This window comes from Choristoneura fumiferana, chromosome 7, assembly GCF_025370935.1.
Source record: "Choristoneura fumiferana chromosome 7, NRCan_CFum_1, whole genome shotgun sequence".
NCBI classification, from domain to species: Eukaryota; Metazoa; Arthropoda; class Insecta; order Lepidoptera; family Tortricidae; genus Choristoneura; species Choristoneura fumiferana.
The window spans coordinates 7,064,905-7,085,270 of record NC_133478.1 but is presented as its reverse complement, the minus strand read 5'-3'; the positions used below and the strand labels follow the sequence as shown (position 1 = coordinate 7,085,270).

Below are 20,366 nucleotides of genomic sequence, written 5' to 3'. Positions count from 1 at the left end.
CCCAGCAGTGGGACGTAAATAAATAGGCTGGGATGGATGATGACGGTAAATTTGCTTCGCGCTTTTTGCCCAGCATCCGTCCGATATCATCGTGAATAATAACTACAACACAACATACGTACATTTACTAGAGCGTTCCCTAGAATAATGGTGTCATGTAAACGTTAGTAGCAATGTTTGGCTCTATGCTCGGCTCTGTCTGTTCGTTGGTCAGTGTGACAAATTTTAAAACAGCGAATTTTAGATGATCTGGTACAGTCAACGTCATAAATAAGTGATGACTTTTTTACCTTGTCGCTTTCAGTCGGTACACAATTTCGTATGGCTTTTCAAACACGACGATAAAATGACAAGGTACTGTTGTATAACTGGCTAATCAAAATGTTTAAATTTCTTATTCTTTACTATACATTGTATTCTATCTGATGTACGTTTGTCACTTCAATAAACAAAGTCAAATACAACATTCGTTATCAGCACGAGACTCTATATTTAACTGAGTATTACTTATAAAAGCTATATATTCTTTATAAAAAGTGAATCTACTAGTTTTTTCCAGTATGTGCATTTATAAATTATGAAAATCTGTGAAAATTTTCAATAGTTCACGAAGATATTTTCATACTATTTTTGTTGTGACATCAAACAGCTGTGCGTATACATATGGCAAATAATTCGATTTCTGGCATAAAACCACTCATTAACAGAGACGGTTATTCCGTATGGAAATTCAAAATGCGTATGTACCTTATGCATGAAGAGTTATGGGAGACGATCATCGGATATTCTGATGAAAGTAAAATTCCTACTGAGATAAAATCACGTAACGATCAGAAGGCGTTTTCGAAAATATGTCTCACTTTAGATGGTATGGCAATAACTCATGTAAGGTCATGCAAAACAGCCAAGGAAGCTTGGGATGCTCTTTCGTCCGCTTACGAGGACAAAGGTTTAGGGCGACGTATAAGCCTCGAACGGAAACTCTACAGGTACTGTCTTGATGATTTTGATTCCAATATAGAGACGTACATAAATGCTGTCATGTCCACTGTGCAAGATTTAGCCGACATTGGCAAAATTATGGAAGATGCTTCAATAGCTGCGATTCTTCTTGGAGGTTTAAGTCCTCAATATGCACCTTTAGTAATGGCTTTGGAAAATTCCAATATAGACATTACAGCGGATTTAATTAAGACCAAATTATTGAATGAATTGAATAAACCAGCTATAGATAACCCAGATACTGCTCTTCGTACACGAATGAACCAGAACAAACCTTCTACATCCAAACCGAAGAAACCTATTGTGTGTTACGATTGCATGGAGCCAGGACATAAGCGTCCAGATTGTCCCCATAAAAAGGACAAGAAGAAGAGACCCGTAAATCACAAAAATTCTCTATGTGCACTGAATGTCAATGACGGATTAGAGCGTGATAAATGGTTTATTGATTCTGGAGCTTCAGCACACATGACGTCACGAGCGGATTGGATGAATAATATGAGAAGTTCGTCTATTGGGACTGTAACCATTGCAAATGGAGATGTACTGCCCAGTAAAGGCATTGGAGATATTTCTATTAGCACTTGCGGTCAGAATACTAATATAAAGAAGATTACTGATGTAGTTCATGTACCGAACTTGAATTCTAATCTTATTTCAGTAAAGAAGGCAGTAGATAAAGGTTTTAATGTAGTTTTTGATAGAACTGGTTGTAATTTTTATGATTCTGATGCTTTTTCTTGTACAGGTGATGTAATTTTACATGGTTCTATATGTGGTGGACTGTATTCTTTAGACTGTACGGTCAACCCAATTACTCAATTATCTGCTTTTGAGACCCACTCTGATGTTTCTAGCTTCAAGCTCTGGCATAGACGACTAGGTCATTTATGTCGCATCGGAATGGATCAACTGAGGAAGGGACACGCAGTGGGCGTGGACTACTCAGAAGTCGATAAGGAACCATGTATCCCCTGCATTGAAGGTAAGCAGAATAGGAAACCCTTTAAGAAAGTTTCACATAAAAGATCAACTTCTGTTCTGGAACTTATTCATTCAGATATTTGTGGACCATTGCCTGAAACTTCATTTCAAGGCAATAAGTATATTTTATTTTTTATAGATGATTTTTCTCGTATGACTTTTGTATTCTTTATTCCTTCAAAAGCGGAAGTAAAGAACAAGTTTCATATTTTCCAGTCCACAGTAGAGCGGGAAACAGGAGCAAAGATTAAGATATTGAAGAGCGATAATGGAAAAGAATATGTTAATGCTGAATTTTCGAGATATTTACAAAATGAAGGAATTCAACACCAAACAACAGTTCTTTACAGTCCTCAGCAAAATTCTATTGCAGAAAGAACAAATCGCTCAATTTTGGAGAAAGTAAGATCAATGCTTTCAGACAGTTCCCTTTCTCCGGCTTATTGGCAAGATGCTGCAGAGATGGCTGTATATCTTAAAAATAGGTCTCCTCACCGTGCTCTCAATGGGAAGACGGCGTACGAGAAATGGTATGCTAAAATACCAAATCTTTCTCATCTGCGTGTTTTTGGATGCAGAGCATTCATCCATGTCCCTGAATGTAATCGGAAGAAATTGGACATGAAAGCATCCGAGCATATTTTCGTTGGATATTCAGAAGATCCAAGAAGTTATTATTTCAGAGATATTAGATATCCCAGAAGACTTGTGAAAAGCAGAGATGTTACTTTCTTTGAATGTGATTTTCAAGATTTGAAAGTAAAGACAACTTGTAAGTCTGATAATGATTTAACTGAATCAGCAGTTGTACCTCTATTGCTTAGTTCGCAAGTAAACTCGTCAAATAGTTCGGATAGTCGAACATCTGTCACAAGCGCTGTCATCGAAAATGAACAGATTCAACCTGATATTGTAGATATTATATCAGATGTTCAGTCTGATATTAATGTCGTGGGGCAGTGGCATAACGCTGTTACTCCAAATGTGTCAGTTCAACCTGTTATTGCATCTTCATCAGAAGAAACTGAATCTGATACTGATTCTGTAGAACCAAGGTACAATTTGAGACCCAGAAAACCTAATTCTGCTGCCAATTGTGTATGCATGCAAACTTTATCCCCTCAGCTGATGGATGAACCTACAACTTATACACAGGCTGTGAACGCAGAAGATAGTGATAAATGGTATCAAGCTATGCAAGATGAATATCAGTCACTGCTTGAGAAACAAACTTGGGTTCTCGTTGATAGACCAGATAAGAAAGTCATACCTTGCAAATGGATCTACAAGCTGAAGAAAAATGCGCATGGTGACGTAATTAAATATAAAGCCAGACTTGTCGCAAAAGGATTTAATCAAGTTAAGTATGGCATTGACTACTTGGAAACTTTCTCTCCAACCGTCCTAAATTCTTCTTTACGCATGTTGTTCGCATTGGCTGCGGAAAAGGGAATGAAAATGCACCATTTAGACGTTGATACGGCATTTTTAAACGGAATTTTGGAGGAAGAAGTGTATATGAGTCAGCCGGAAGGATTTATAAAACCTGGTCAAGAAGATAAAGTATGTTTACTGAAACGATCGCTTTATGGCCTCAAACAGGCTTCACGAGCATGGTATAAAAAGTTGACCGAAATTTTACAATGCATAGGTTTTAACCAAACTCCTTCGGAAGCATGTATTTTTACTAAAAAGTTTGGTAACGAGTTAATAATACTCGCTTTCCATGTCGATGACATTGTCATTTTGTACAAAGAAAATAAAACGCTAAATACTGTCATATCTGACTTGCGGAATCATTTTAGTCTGAAAGTGATTGGCAAACTCAGTTATTACTTAGGTTTAAATATACATTACAAACCTAATGAGATTAAAATATCTCAAGAAAGTTACATTCGTGATTTGCTACAAAAGTTTCACATGATGGACTGTAAGAGCGTTCCTACGCCGTTGGAAACTAAAAAGTTTCTGCCGAGTGAGAAGAATGTAAGTGAATCTTCATTATCCTATCCGTATCAGCAATTGATAGGCTCACTCAATTTTCTGGCCGTTAATACTCGTCCAGACATTGCTTTTGCTACATCATATTTGAGTCAATTCAATACTAAATATGATAAAAGTCATTGGAAGGCGGCAAAACGTGTATTACAATATTTGAAAGGCACTATGGATTTGGGCATTACTTACAGGAAAGACGGTGGATGTCTAATTGGCTACGCGGATGCAGATTGGGCCAATTGTCCTATGGATCGTCGTTCATACACCGGATTCTATTTTTCTATGGCCGGAGGAGCCATTTCATGGGAAAGTAAAAAGCAAACCACCATTGCCCTGTCGTCCAGCGAAGCGGAATATATGAATTTGTCCAGTGCGGGTAGAGAGGCTGAATTTCTGAGGCGATTGATGTGTGAACTTACTGGTATGTCAACTGTTATTACTATTTATAATGATTCACAGTCTGCCCAGAAGTTGGCATTGAATCCGGTTCACCACAACAGAACCAAGCATATAGACACAAGATTTCATTATATACGAGATTTATTATCGAACAATATTATTAATGTCGTATATATCAATACTTTGGAGATGTGGGCTGATGTACTAACTAAGCCATTGGCTCGTATCAAGCATCAGAATTGTATAAAAGGAATAGGTTTATGTTTATAATCTTGTTTTGATTACGGGGGAGTATGTTGTATAACTGGCTAATCAAAATGTTTAAATTTCTTATTCTTTACTATACATTGTATTCTATCTGATGTACGTTTGTCACTTCAATAAACAAAGTCAAATACAACAGGTACCTATATTCATAATATTCATATTCATTTATTCATTCAAATTCATGTTCATTTACAAAGATGGTCGTACACAGATGGTCAGTACATGAAACCCTGTTCGGGTATAGAATGTCAGTTCCCACCTACAAAAGTGATTACTTACTTATGATGTTGACTGTACGAGTGAATGCTCAACTTTATCAGCACCTTCGTATCGCATCAAGCGAGTGACATTTTGAACGAAAAATTCCAATAAAAAACACGGGGGGTGTTTGGTCAAAATAAATAATTGGCCTGCTGAAATTTTGCGGAATTATTTGCAGACATCGTATATAATAGGATACACTGATGACGCGAGTGTTGCGTGCAACAGGTGGATGCAAGTGACAGAAAGTCGTTATCAGCGCCGGCCCTGGGATACAGCTAGAGAAGCGGTCGCTCTACGTGCCAGATGGCCAGGGGCGTCATTTTCCAGTTTTAAGTGCAAAATAAAATTTGGCGACACCTTTGGGAGGTGCGGGAGCGGTATTATCCCGCTCTACCTTAATCAGGGGCTAGAGCCGGCACTGGGGGGCCAACGAAATTCGAAAGTCGAAGTATTGTACCGTCCCTCTCACTCTCGTATTAAATAATATTAGCGTCAGTGGGACGGCAAGATACGAAGATCGAATTTTGCACTTCGTAGTAAAGGGCCAGGTCGTTATTATGAAATTCCAAGGGGCCTTTGTTCTTACAGCAGACGTTAGCTGATGATGATGATGACTAACGTAAAATGTATCTGATGTAAGAAACAGGGAAGTGCGAATAAACTTCCCTTTTCCACATAAACGCTAGGTTCAAAATAATGGTCTTGATCGGCCAGTAGTTAAACCGGTCCATTAACTGGGCACTTGACTTGCCCATAGCTCCCTGTTTATCCTACTTCTATTATAAATGTGAAAGCTTGTGATTGTTTGTTTGTTATTCTTTGATATTAAAACGGCTAGGCAGATTTGGTGGAGATATTTAACTGGATTTTGGAATTATCAGGATCAAAATAGGCCCTTGTAGAATCCCAAAATCTCAACCGCAATCTAGACATGAAACTTTGCATGGATGTTCTTCGTGCGACTTAAATGAATAATACGATCTAATTTTTAAGAATTTTCATGGTAAGGAATTTATGTAGGAATGGAATTTCACGCCAAATCTAACAGCTCATGCGAGCAATACCTCGGGTAGATGCTAGTCTTTCTATATAAGTAGTGCAGCGGTACCCGGTAAATGTGGGAAAATTGATTACCGAAGACAGCTATTTTATTCCGCGTTTTTCTTGAAAACGAGTTTGAAACTTAGTTAGTAATTTACATCAATACTTTTATTTGCAACACGTTATAAGAGTTTAATATCTATGTATCTCAAAAGACCGTCGTTGACCGTCGTTCGTTGACCGTCCATCGGTCTATAGGTCTGTCTATCAAGTTCTGGCATTCGCTAATTAATACCGAATTCAAAACTTATAGGATATTTTTTATTTTATTTTTATTGAACTCTTATTTATTTTACTTTTACTTACCTTTTTGTTAACGTTTGGTAATAAAAAAACAATAATCTTAGATTTTGTTAAGTTAACGATTAACTTGACGAAATCTAAAATAATCTAATCTAAAACGAAAAAACTCCGCGCTCTGGACGAAATTGAAACCTGTACCTTCTGTGGCTATACGCGCCAAGGTGTTCTAACAGTAGACTATCAAGGAACCCGATCAACCATACCCCGTTCTCTTTTCCACTAAAAATCCTGGCTTACCTCAGATTGTTGCGCGAATCGTTCTAACGGCAATCTTGGGTAAAACAGTCATGTTTACACAGCCCTAAGCAGCATTAAGGCTGTCTTTTCGAGGACTAACACGCTGGCTTCGGAAAACATTGGAGTAAAGAATGAATAGATAGGTAATAGATAAACTCTTCTAACACATGCATGCTCATCGTATTTAATACCTATCCAACCCACAAAAAAATATTCACCTGGTCACCCTATGTTAGGGCGGTCGAAGGATTAATTGATTTTATATGTTATCGAACTCTCAAAAGATCTGTTACTTAATGGGCACATAAGAAAAGCATAAGCATATTGGAGTAAATATCTCAGGAAGAACCTCTTAAACATCAAAATGTGGTTGCAATATGATGCATCATGGAATTACCCATTTGCGATCATGGATGTAGTCAGCATCAAAAGTAGGTGGTTACTTTTGTACTTTGTCGTTTTACAGCCACGTAGCTACCTACTTAGCGCCATACAAGATTGACAAATGTGTTAATGTGACAGAGTAAAAAACCGGCCAAGAGCGTGTCGGACACGCCCGAAATAGGGTTCCGTAGCCATTACGAAAATTAAGTAATATTTTTCTAAGGATTTCGTATTTTATACGGAATTTTGAACATGAAACTACCGTGAGACTCACTCATATTAAATGATATTGTAACGGATAACTCGCGTCTTAAACCGAGTTTAGCTCGACATGTTTCGGGCTATTTCGTAGCCCTTCTTCTCAGGAGCACGCTACTCGGCGGCTGCCGCAACACGCACAATACGCGCCACCGCTCTGCTCGCGCGCCCGAAACATGTCGAGCTAAACTCGGTTTAAGACGTGAGTTATCCGTTACAATATCATTTATACGGAATCTTCCATAGTTTAGGTATATTTTATACCTTAGGCTGCTATTTACTCTTAAACTACTAATAATTCTCAAGAAAACTTAGCCGTTATAGTTTTCCTTGAAAGTTTGATATACTTACTACCATCCTGAATTTTTTCAAATTTTCCCACCCACCGGTTTAGATTTTAGAGGGGGGGACGCTCTATTTTAATGAAAATTTAACGCACTTTAAAGTTGAATATTTTGCAAACATATCACTGAATCGAAAAATCGTCTTAGCAAACCTCTAATGGTTTTAAAAGACCTATCCAACGATACCCCACACCATAGGGTTGGATGAGAAAAAAAAACACCCCCAATTTACTATACTCTACTACTCTCTATTTTCTATGGGAGGTACCCTAAAAATATTTTTTATTTTTTATTGTACCATTTTGTTGGCATAGTTTACATATATCCGTGCAAAATTACAGCTTTCTAGCATTGATAGTCCCTGAGAAAAGCCGCGGACGGACAGACAGACAGACAGACAGACATGGCGAAACTATAAGGGTTCGGTTTTTGCCATTTTGGCTCCGGAACCCTAAAAAGTTACCAGCTACTTTTGATGCTGACCGTACAACAAGTACCTACTTATGTACTACGAATTTGTGTTCACAATTTTACATTTCGACCGATCAAACCTGCATTTACATACCAAGTTTATTACAATTTGGATTATTGCACTTTATCTTTTAATATAATCTCATTTTGTTAACGTTATTTTTGTAATTCACAAAGATTCGCAAGGATTGCAATAGGGAAAGGAAGGCCCAACGTAAGTGTTGCAGAACACACCTGTATGTCAGATGTAGGACTCTTATTAGGTAATATTTTACAATTAATAGCCTTAGGAATTACGTGATATGAGTAGTCGAAGCCATGCTTTAACCGTATTTTATCTACGTAGATCTTACTCGGTCGTAATAAGAGATTTAGTGGCTTGTTTTTTTCTTATGTTTTGACCGTTGAAAAGTAGATGAACAACCGGTCGGCGGAAACTTGTAGTAGGTAAGTACATCGAACAAGTTTTGGTATTTATTTTGCGGGTACATACAGGATGTTCATCTAATCATCTCATTTCATAACAAATGAGAACTTAGTTTAGATGATCAACTATGAATCTATTCTCAATAAATATTTATTGATAAATGTCACTTGTCAGATAAAATAACAGTTCTTCATTACTTTAATTGTTGTTGAGTGCTACAACTATATACTTCTGTCAAGTTGTTACTTGTATGACCTAAATGTTAAATGTCTAGTCAAGCACCCGTCAACTTATGATGACAAAAAAACAAATGACGAATCTCAATGTATTGATTTATATGAAAAGTATTACGTGGAGAAGAGCGGATTTTCTGTATAAATCTGCATCAAAACTGGGAAAATAAATACATGGCTGAACTACAATATTTTTATCTTGCTTCTGCGCTACTAACCGTGCACCACAGTTACGTTTATGCAACACATATATGCTAACATACAGAACTCGTCCTCCTTCTCATTTCATTAGTTTAGTTCAAATAGGGTTTCTTTAAATATTTACTGGCTAGTCAGCATTCATTTAATTTAGCAACATTGATATGGACATGTCTGTTCGTTATAGGTACGTATATTTTATGAGTACTGTATTTTGAATTAACACACTTATAAAAAATGGTTTATTTGTACCTGTAACGTATAAGAATAAATTAAAACTATCTACTTTGTGACGAGGGAACCCGTCACGAGTCAAGGAACGTGCGGCTTCAACACTGCGCCAGGCTGATGCAACCGCTGCCGACACCCGCGAGCCAGACCGTGCGCTACAACACTGCAGCGCCGCCCCCGCCGCCGCCCGCGATCCGCACCATACCCCGCGATAGTATATAACCGCGCCGCGCCGCCGAGAGCGGCAGTTGCCCGGCGTCCTCCGACGCGACTAGACCGGAGCGGTGCGATCTCTCGCGCAGCCTGGCTGGACGTGTGGGGCCGTCGAGTGACGCCCCCCCTCCGATTCCTCCTCTCCCCGCTAACCCCCTCTAGCCTTCAGGTCCTACTAATTACCGCCTCGCCGCCGCGGTGCGATCGACCTCGCGCAGTGGTAGCGGAGTGAGGATAACCGCCCGTAACATCCGTACTAAACACTGACCCGCCACCGCGGTGCGATCTACCTCGCGCAGTGGAGCGTGGCCAGACCCGCCGTCCATCCCGTATCCACTAACCACCGCCTCGCCGCCGCGGTGCGATCGACCTCGCGCAGTGGTAGCGTGGTGTGAATAACCGTCCGTGCCGTCCTTACTAAACACTGTCCCGCCGCCGCGGTGCGATCGTTCTCGCGCAGTGATAGCGTGGACAGAATAACCGTAGGTTAAGTTCGCCGTAGTTTAAGTAGTGATTTAGTATTTAAGGTGTAGGTTTACTAGTTATCAATAAACAGGCATAAAAGCCCTCAGTATTGTGTATTATCAAATCGGTGTTTACATCATCTCCCTGACCTAGACCCCTGAGCTAGTCCGAGTATAGAAAGCCTCCAGACCCTCAGTGCGCAGCCGCACCTGGATCGTAGGCTAATGTTAGCGCGGCGCGAAGGTGCCACGGTACGTTTGCAATCTAACGTGGCAGTCAATCCCCTCGCCTGTCCTGCGGGAGACCGGGGTTCGACTCCCCGCCGGAGCGCCACGTTACATTTGGCGCCCAACTAAATAACTCACAGTGTTTCGCTCAGAGTCAGGAGAGATAGTACAGAAAAACCGACGATTACGACAAACGAACAGACCGACCGACAACACGCACGGACTAATCGACTTAGTACGAGGCGTAATGCCCACATCCTGGATATATAGCCTACCGAAAACAGAATTAATTAAAGAATCAAAAGAACAAGAGTTACCGACCGACAATTTAACCGTAGAACAACTACGAAAACAACTAGCCGACCACATCCGAAGCCAAGAAGGCCACGAAACAGAAGACACGAAGGAGACCGCGATACCGAACGAAGGGGAAACAACCATGAGCACCGAAAAACAACCAGAAATGGACATGACGAGTCTAACGAGAAGCTGGGGAGTAACATTTGACGGAACCGGCGATCCGGTGGAAATCCTAGAAAGGATAGAAGAATTGATGACTTCGAAAAGCATCAAAAAGGATCAAATGCTCCAAGCTCTACCACACGTGTTAACGGGGAAAGCACTATGGTGGTACAGAAATAATAAAGATGAATGGGTAGACTGGGACGGGTTCGTGAAGTTGTACAAACTTTATTATTTTCCCAGTAATTACGAAACAAGACTAGAAGAAATAGTAATCACACGAAAGCAAAGGTTCGGTGAGAAATTCACAGATTACGTAACAGACTTACAGACAATAATGAGAAGACAAGCCAAGCTGTCGGAGGAACAGAGGATAAACCGGATCTATGAAAACATGCACCCGAATTACAAAACGTACGTAAAGAAACAAGACTTTACAACCATAGGAGACCTCATACAACTAACGACCGACTACGAAAATATACAGAAGGAAAAATTCAAGGAAAAAACCCGAATAGGACCGATACCGCAGCTAGAAACCAATTACCGACCAAAGGGATCACCAATGGAGCACCGACCAGGCACAACAAGCGGGCGAGGGAAAATACAACCCAACTACAACTCCGCAACATGCTGCTGGTCATGCGGCAAACCGGGACACTCCACAAGAGAATGCCGAGGCAGGAGGCAAATATTCTGCAGTACATGCGGGAAAGTAGGAGTATTGAGCAAAAACTGCTGCAGATGGACAAAGGAAGGTGCAGGAGCAGCAAATGAAATACAAAGGGAGGACAACCGGTATTTCAAAGAAGCATCTATAATGGGAGAAAAACAAAAATGCTTGATAGATACAGGCTCAACTAACACATATATAAATACAGATACGTACAAGAAATGCGTCGAAAGCAACGCAACCCAGAAGGATAGGCGTAGGAAAATAATACTAGCAAACGGTAACGAGGTGGAAATAAACAAGGACGTCCTAGTCTCTATAGAGCTGAATGGAATCACATTTAAGCACTGGGTTAGAGTGTTGCCAACAGCAAATTGCACCATTATTGGAATGGATGTATTGAGACGAGTGGGACTGACCCTTCAGTGGGGAGACACAACAACAGAAAAAGAAGACAGCGACGTCACAAAAGAAAACCAAGTAGAAGACAACAATACCGGCCTGACACAGAAACAAAAAGAGGAACTGGAACAGATATTGACCGCCGAGTTTGAGAAATGCGACAAGAGCCCGATTGGCAACACATGGATGGAACACCGGATCAAACTAGAATACAATGAACCAATAAAGCAAAAAGACTACCCGAGGAAACCCCACCAGCAAAAGAAAATTGATGAACACGTGAAAACCATGTTGGAACAAGGCGTCATAGAACCGTCCGAAAGGCCGTATAGCGCACCAATAGTGCTAGTAAAGAAAGAGAATGGTGACCGCCGAGTCTGTATTGACTTCCGTAAGAAATATGAAATCTCCGAAAAGGACGCATACCCGATACCGCAAATAGATCACACGTTAGAAAAGTTGAGAAACGCGCAAATATTCTCAAAATTCGACCTCAAGAACGGACCGGGTAAACACAATCAAGTAGCGGATATGCATATCAACAACAGCCCCGAGAATGGTACAACGCAAAAATAACAGAGCTAACCAATAACCGACAACAAGAGCAACACCGCATAAAAGAAGGAAGATTCTATAAAAATATAACAAACCCAACATACGAAACAAAATTAGACCCGAAATCAGAACGGAAAATGTGCGTGCAGCAAGAGAAAAAAACCGAAATCCGACAAAAGAACCACGACGCCTTAGGAGCAGGCCGTATGGGCACGGCAAAGACGCTAAATAAAATAGCACAACCGTACTACCAGCCAGAAACCCAAAAGAAATATTACGATCAACGACGGAGACAGTGGGAACCCCAGCCCGACAGTTACGTATTAAAAAAAACATACCCGTTATCAGATGCGAATAAAAATTTTTGCGCGAAGCTAAGCCCAAAATACGCGGGACCATATAAGGTCGTCGGAAGGAAGTCACCAGTAATATACTTATTACGAGACGAAGCCAAGAGAAACCGAATAATAACAGCCCATATAAAAGACATAAAACCCTTCACAAAACAGAACAAAAAAAAAAAAAAAAAGAAATAAAACTAAGATCCCGACCGCCCCCTACAAATAACCCGCAGCAAAAACCGTATTAGAAAACCGGAAATAACGCCATTAAGTAGGAGCCACACCGTTACATTTGCTATTAGGCAAGAGTCCACGCCGATGAGAAGGAACACGGACACAGAGACCTCCCCAGTTGGACCGGAAGGTACCAACGGGAGAAGAAAGAAAAAAAATAAGAGGAGAGGGAAGCCGCGCAACGGCAACCACAGAAGGGGTTGCATACGGCTCCCCAAATACAAAAAACAGCCGTGACCAAAACAGTACAAACAAACGAAAAAAAAAATGGAAAAACCCAACTGGAAGTTTAGGTTTCACATATAACCCGTAGTCCCGTACAAACCCACAATTCATACAGATAAGTATCAACCGTTACCCGCAACCGCACGAACACAGGTGGACCCCCCGCAGGCAGTACAGATCGTACAAGGTAGTCCAACAGGTTCACCGGTGATTTTTTTCCCGCAGGAAAAAAATCTTCACGAGCGGGAGGGGGATGTGACGAGGGAACCCGTCACGAGTCAAGGAACGTGCGGCTACAACACTGCGCCAGGCTGATGCAACCGCTGCCGACACCCGCGAGCCAGACCGTGCGCTACAACACTGCAGCGCCGCCCCCGCCGCCGCCCGCGATCCGCACCATACCCCGCGATAGTATATAACCGCGCCGCGCCGCCGAGAGCGGCAGTTGCCCGGCGTCCTCCGACGCGACTAGACCGGAGCGGTGCGATCTCTCGCGCAGCCTGGCTGGACGTGTGGGGCCGTCGAGTGACGCCCCCCTCTGATTCCTCCTCTCCCCGCTAACCCCCTCTAGCCTCCCGTACCTACTAATTACCGCCTCGCCGCCGCGGTGCGATCGACCTCGCGCAGTGGTAGCGGAGTGAGGATAACCGCCCGTAACATCCGTACTAAACACTGACCCGCCACCGCGGTGCGATCTACCTCGCGCAGTGGAGCGTGGCCAGACCCGCCGTCCATCCCGTATCCACTAACCACCGCCTCGCCGCCGCGGTGCGATCGACCTCGCGCAGTGGTAGCGTGGTGTGAATAACCGTCCGTGCCGTCCTTACTAAACACTGTCCCGCCGCCGCGGTGCGATCGTTCTCGCGCAGTGATAGCGTGGACAGAATAACCGTAGGTTAAGTTCGCCGTAGTTTAAGTAGTGATTTAGTATTTAAGGTGTAGGTTTACTAGTTATCAATAAACAGGCATAAAAGCCCTCAGTATTGTGTATTATCAAATCGGTGTTTACATCATCTCCCTGACCTAGACCCCTGAGCTAGTCCGAGTATAGAAAGCCTCCAGACCCTCAGTGCGCAGCCGCACCTGGATCGTAGGCTAATGTTAGCGCGGCGCGAAGGTGCCACGGTACGTTTGCAATCTAACGTGGCAGTCAATCCCCTCGCCTGTCCTGCGGGAGACCGGGGTTCGACTCCCCGCCGGAGCGCCACGTTACAACTTAATAAAATAACTGGTAAGTTATTTTAATAAGAACTATTAATGAACTATTAATAGTTCACATACAAATTCATTCTCATTACCTAACATACATCCCAAACTTGAGCACGTATGTGATAATGATAGTTACATACATCACAGGTATCTTGAATACCTACTAGGAGGTTTTACCGTATTCGTTGTTCAAGTAGTAATTTTAATAAATACATTTTTCATTTCATACGCTTGCCGCAGTCGATGCGGTGATAATTGAAAATTTGGAGCATCCTGTAATCAGCAGGTGCATTCGATTGCCCATCATATCGGAATGATACAAATAACGCTAAGGCAATTAGCGTGGCGTTTTCCTTTCACTGCGCCACCACACTACCGCGTTTTGGTACAGTATTTGATAATTGATAATTTTACGATATTCCGGTACCCTAATAAATTGAAGAATTAACTAGATTTATGAATTAAGTAATGAATAAAGTTATAAAAATGATTATGAACTATATAATACAATACAATGACTCTTTATTGTACACCAGAAATAGTAAGCGATACAGAAAACAGGTACACAGAGAGCGATCTCTTCCAGGCAATATTTCCCCCCCCCCTCTCTCTCTCTCTCTCTCTCTCTCTCTCTCTCTCTCTCTCTCTCTCTCTGTTCTTTTTCTCTTTTATGCTCTCTTTTTAATGTCTCAATGAATACTAAATTAAATCTAGGCTCAAGAAGACACTAAAATGACTCTTTATTGAATACCATACGTATAAGTAGTCAAGGTAACAAAAAACAGGATCAAGGATATTTTTATTTTGATAAAAATACTATCAAAGCATAAAAATACCTTATTTTGCTGTGGTGCTACGCGGAGTTTAAAACGAACTATACGATTTTAAAGCAATTTTACAATTTTCGTTACCTCAGTTCAGTAGGTATATCCGTGCCTATAAGACTTGTTTGAGACGCAAACTTTTTTCCGAATAATCACATCAATATTTATTCTAAATCCTAACGTATCCTTCTTCATCCGAAACATTATATTAAGTACTACTTACTCTGAAATGCCTAAAACGAATGAAGCACCATCATTTATTAGAGAGACACGGTAGCAACACGCGATCAATCAGCCAATCTCTCGCTGCTGATTTTTAGTTTAAGCCTACTGTTTTTAATTTGCTGGGTACTGTGTTGATAGCACCCAATGGTGATAATGATAAGGATTACATCACTGACGTGGGAATTTATTCTCACATTCATCTGACGGCAGTGTGGCGTGTGCCACTTTAAAAATAAGTGAAACAAGAAAACACGCCCATTTGTTACGTATTGTTTGTATTTAGAATTAATACACATTTTACAAGCTTATAATTTTACATATTATTATAAGTTGCGGGCATCAATATATATTATTAGATTTATGACAAAATAATATTAGAAAATACGAAGGATAGAGCGCGCCATCAAAGCTTTCTTACAGTGCTTTCATTCTAGCATGGTGCGGGTGCGGGTGCCACTTGATGCACGTTTCGTTTTACACTTTGACTCTCTAGTCTTGTGATGTTGACAAGTGTCACCCGCACCATAATATAATAAAAGTACAGTAACTCAGTGATTGCATGAACAAAAATAAAACTTTAAAGTAGTAATTGAGTACCTAGTAGAATTTGGGCGTGTATTGACTAGGTACTTACTATACTGTATGGAATAGTAAAATTCTTTAACTTTCAGGTAATCCCTTAGTCAAACAGTTACTTATTGTTTAAACTTTTACACTAAATATCTATATGTAGGTACCTATAAAAGAGTGACAGACTGACTGACGGACAGATAACGCATAGATTGGAGACTTTTATGTTGGCAGACTCCAAGAGAATCACACAGAGATTTTACCAAATTTTGTTGAGATAGAGAGGTAGCCAATTTTTTATTTATCCGCGGAAAGAAAGCCGCGTGGTAAAGCTAGTCTACCTGTATTACTTCAATAATAAATTTTCAAGTGGTTTTATAGCTATAGTATCAATATTAGTGAAAGTTCGAATAACGCTGTACCTATTATGTAGTGCCTGTATAAATATGTCTAATAGATACCTACTTATAACGGCCTAATGAAAGGGAAACTAGCTTACCTGTTCGTTATTACCTTTGCTTTAATGCAATTCTTAGATCGTATCGTAAATAGGACTCTAACGTACTTTACCACGCCTTGAAAGTGTTTACCGACAATTATCTGAATGTGTTTGAAGCCAGATCCCTACATAGGAAAATAGCTAGGCACATTGAAACAAGGATTGGACAGAATGCGTCTTGAACAATAAGGTATTTTAATGCTAATTAAATATGTATAATAAGTAACTTACTTTACTTTTTAAAAACAGTATGAAATATTACATCCTGAGAATAATGATTTTTTAGCAAAAAATCTACCGGTTTCGACGAAGATACACGTCACTAAATAATGCTTTTCGAGAGCAATTTCACGAGTTTGTAAAAAAAACTCAAAACACTAGATCAGATATTTCTTTATAGTGCATTCTACGATTCGTCAATGGCATAATCCACTAGGATATATTTTCAATTACTACCATAATTTTAACATAAAAGAAGAGCAATAAATGAAACTTGAAAACATGCAACTTTTTTATTACATAGAGTTATAACATTATCAACAATAGTCATTATAACAATAAATAGCACTGCATAACATACGAAAAATGGCAACTTAACACCTTTAATGTAAAGCTAGAGAATAGCTACGAGAAACGATAACTCGTTTGTGCCTCTACTAAATCTATACAGTCATTTTAGCTTAGAATAAGTTCCACTGCGTCCGGTCGCATAGGCAGTCTTGTAACTAGCGCTGGAATCAGAAGAAACGAAGTCACTTCCATGGGACCCTATATCGTTGTCCTCCTTAGGCAAGCTCTGTGAGACAGGACCTTGCACCTTCTCATACTCCACCAAAGGTGGAGGGGAAGACCCATAAGAAAGATTATACTTCTGCTGCGCGCTCGATGGATAATAATTATAAAAACTTTGTGCAGGATTCTGGCCAGGATATAAAAGGCTATTGTATGGATTAGGTTGAGCCAGGAGCAGCATTGTCGATGGTTGACCTAAATAAGGCTGACTCAAAGGCAATGATTGATACTGAGGAGCAACATTATACTGTCCCTGCGGAGAAAGTTGAAATTGTCCTTGTTGCGAGTTGATCTGATTCCCAGGATTCGGTGAGAAATAGGATTGAGGGTACTGCAAAAATGGATTGGATTGGTAGCTCTGAGGCGGTTGAATTAACAATTGAATATTCCCATTCGCAGCTTTAGATGGAATTATCTGGTATTTTGATTGATAGCCCGCATTAGGCACAAAGTTAATGGGAAGAAATTGCGATGGAGTCGGCGGAGGAATCAGACTTATTTGAGGCTGTGGCGAATATCCAGAAGACACCTCGGCAGGTTGGTTTGGAATTGTGTAATACTGGTTCGAGGATTGGCTTGGATAAAATGAATTAGGCACTTGAGCCTGATAGGAACTTGGGCTCGTTTGGGAGTTGTGATTCTGATTATAGACTTGGTAAGTGTACTCCGGCTTCTGGGCACCTGTGGGAATGGAGTTCAGGCTGCTCGCCTTCCCCGCACCCCTCTTCGTTTGCTCGCCATCCTCGACTTCGTTCGCGCAAACCAGCGCAGCGAAAGCCACGAACATCTGAAAACACCAATCAGTTTAATGATCCGTCATCGTCGATTCAAGAAAGGCGTGGAACCCCATCAATCAGCAACCTCGTTAATGGTGTATTTGCTTTGCGTAACAGACGCTCGTAAACGGCTTACAAATCGGCTGTTTATTATACTAATTTATTTTTAAATGTTTAATGGGATCAGAACTTACTAAAATCCTCTTTGTCATGATGGACGTTGTTGCGCACGGCCACGGTTGTTACATTATTTTCTAAAGTAAAAAGCGCGTATTGCGAAAGGAAAAGCGCTCTGGGCACCGTCGCATGGAAAAGTGCACTACTGTATCAAGTTCATGCATTTATATAAGCGGCCATGTACAACTTTCCTAGGTCCAGATCAGGCGAGGGAAGTGACCGCTCGATAGGTCTTTGTCCTATAGCGACGTATCCAGTTTGCTCTGAGAGTGATAGTTTCCTGGTTCCGCGGAAACACCTTGCGCAGGCGTACCACTGGATCTATCCGTGGGTACTTGTTTCCTTTTCTTACTAATGTTACCTAAACGTACAAAGTAACTCATGATGGTATAAATTCACTACAAATTATTCAGTTTATGGTATGATTGCGGCATACAAAATAGATTTATTTTATTTCTATGAATCGATTAGGAGCAATCATCCAATCGTAAGTACACTTTACTTTTTGCAGTCGCACTACGGATGCATCAACATAAAGTAATCTGGACCAAAAAATTGACTGACCCAAACAATCTCAACTCACTTACATACCCTTTTAGAATTTTCCTCACATTTACAGTGAAGAAGGTATTGAAAAGAAACTAAAACTTATCGGACGTCAGTCACGTGAGAAGAAGGTACTCACTGTTTCGCAACTGTTCAACATTCCACAAGGTTGTGAAGTTGCGTAAAATACTTATTGTAATGGGGTCGGTTCAGGACCGACAATCAAGATTGACTTGGCACCGAGTTTCCCAATTGGTGAGGTCCATAACTGATATAGCTATTTAACTTTATTGTACCTACTAGGCAGGTATTTAATAAAATTAATATTCTGATTTCTTGTTAGTAAGTACGAGTATTTATGCCGTTTTATTCACATTCAAAGCAAATGGAAAAAATTATACGATATGTTTTTGAAATAAGTTATTTTCTACTAAATTTATTAATATTCGGTGTACAAGAAAAAATGGTCGGTATTTTCCCAAAAATAGGTCGAGCAATATTATAAGTGCGGATTATCAGGCTGTGCATTATTAGAACGTGCGTGCATTAACAACACACATTGAATCAACACACTCGTGCTAGTTCGGTAAAGGTGATATGATAGATAATGCACGGCAGGATAATCCGTTTACGGGTGAAGACCAAAAAGTTGCACAGCGTTAAAGCTGGTAGTTTTAATAACGCAGTTTTAACGGTTTGCAACTTTTTGGTCTTCACCCTTACATAAGCACGGATTATAAGGACGTAGGTACATTATTTGAGCGTGCATTAACAAGTCGTACATTAACTACACCCGTGAAAGAAAGGAAGAAATACTGTTGTATAGGTAGTGCCACGAGAGTTGAAGTGAATGATTATACAAAGCCACACGAAGAACTGATTGCATAAAAAAACATACCTACAGACGAATGGAGAACCTCCTCCTTTTTTGAAGTCTGTTGGACAGGGGAATGAATGAAATGAATGAGTGAATGTTAAAATCCCGCTATCATGACATGACATGTTCTTGTATGCGTGACCTCAACTCTGGTGGCACTACCCCGCAAAAATACTACCAAAAATCTTAAAGTACTTATAGGCATGTTACGACGTCTTAATCAAGTATGATGTGATGTATTAACATGAAATCACGTTAGGCCCGTCATTTCATGTGTGATCATAACACGTGTGATGACAATTTAGGACCCATTTCAGAAACAAAACAGTTTTTTCACAGTCTACAAATGACTATATTATACAAAACATCCTTAAAACCTGTTTTCTTTATTATCACAAAGAGCGAGACTAATTAATAGTCAGTGAAGTAAGTACCTAAAATACACCCACAGGGCTACTGGAAGCATTATAGATAGTGTTTAAGAACGAGCTTACCGCCCTGTTAACGTACAATATTATCGGCATAATATGTAACGTCTTGCACAGAATATAAGAAGTAGGTACTTAAGTAACTATAGAACTAATCTGTAGAATATCTCACGAGCTTTCTAAGCCGAGCGTGGATTAGACCTAATTGTAGGTGTCCGCTAACTACCGCCGGTCCCGGCACGACTACCGCTGTTAATAATTCTTAATACATCCAATTTATTAGTAAATAGACGGTTAATTGGCTACCTCGGTGATTCGTGCGTGAGTTTGACTGAATAAATTCGGTAATGGCCGACACGATTACAGCTGTACGAGTAAACGATTCGAGGAGCAATAGATTGCGGTGCGGTGCTACTGAAGTAGATATATGATGTGATGATTCGTTCAAGTCAAGCCCCGCAATGTATTGCTACTCTAAGAATAGAACTCGTTCTGTGAAAACTCGCACCCGCGCCGTGTCAGTGCGTGAATAAAATACTTAATCA

The 20,366-nt window shown here is 40.5% G+C and overlaps 1 protein-coding gene across 1 annotated transcript; it reads right to left on the bottom strand.

Annotated features, from left to right (window-relative positions):
* Positions 1 to 16,786: 16,786 nt before the first annotated feature.
* LOC141429400 (uncharacterized) lies at positions 16,787 to 18,084 on the bottom strand. The gene is made up of 2 exons (XM_074089696.1): positions 17,988 to 18,084; positions 16,787 to 17,804 (listed from the first exon to the last, which is right to left on the bottom strand). Exons 1-2 carry the CDS (start codon positions 18,003 to 18,005, stop codon positions 16,896 to 16,898), a joined length of 927 nt encoding a protein of 308 aa, XP_073945797.1. The 5' UTR covers positions 18,006 to 18,084; the 3' UTR covers positions 16,787 to 16,895.
* Positions 18,085 to 20,366: the final 2,282 nt, after the last annotated feature.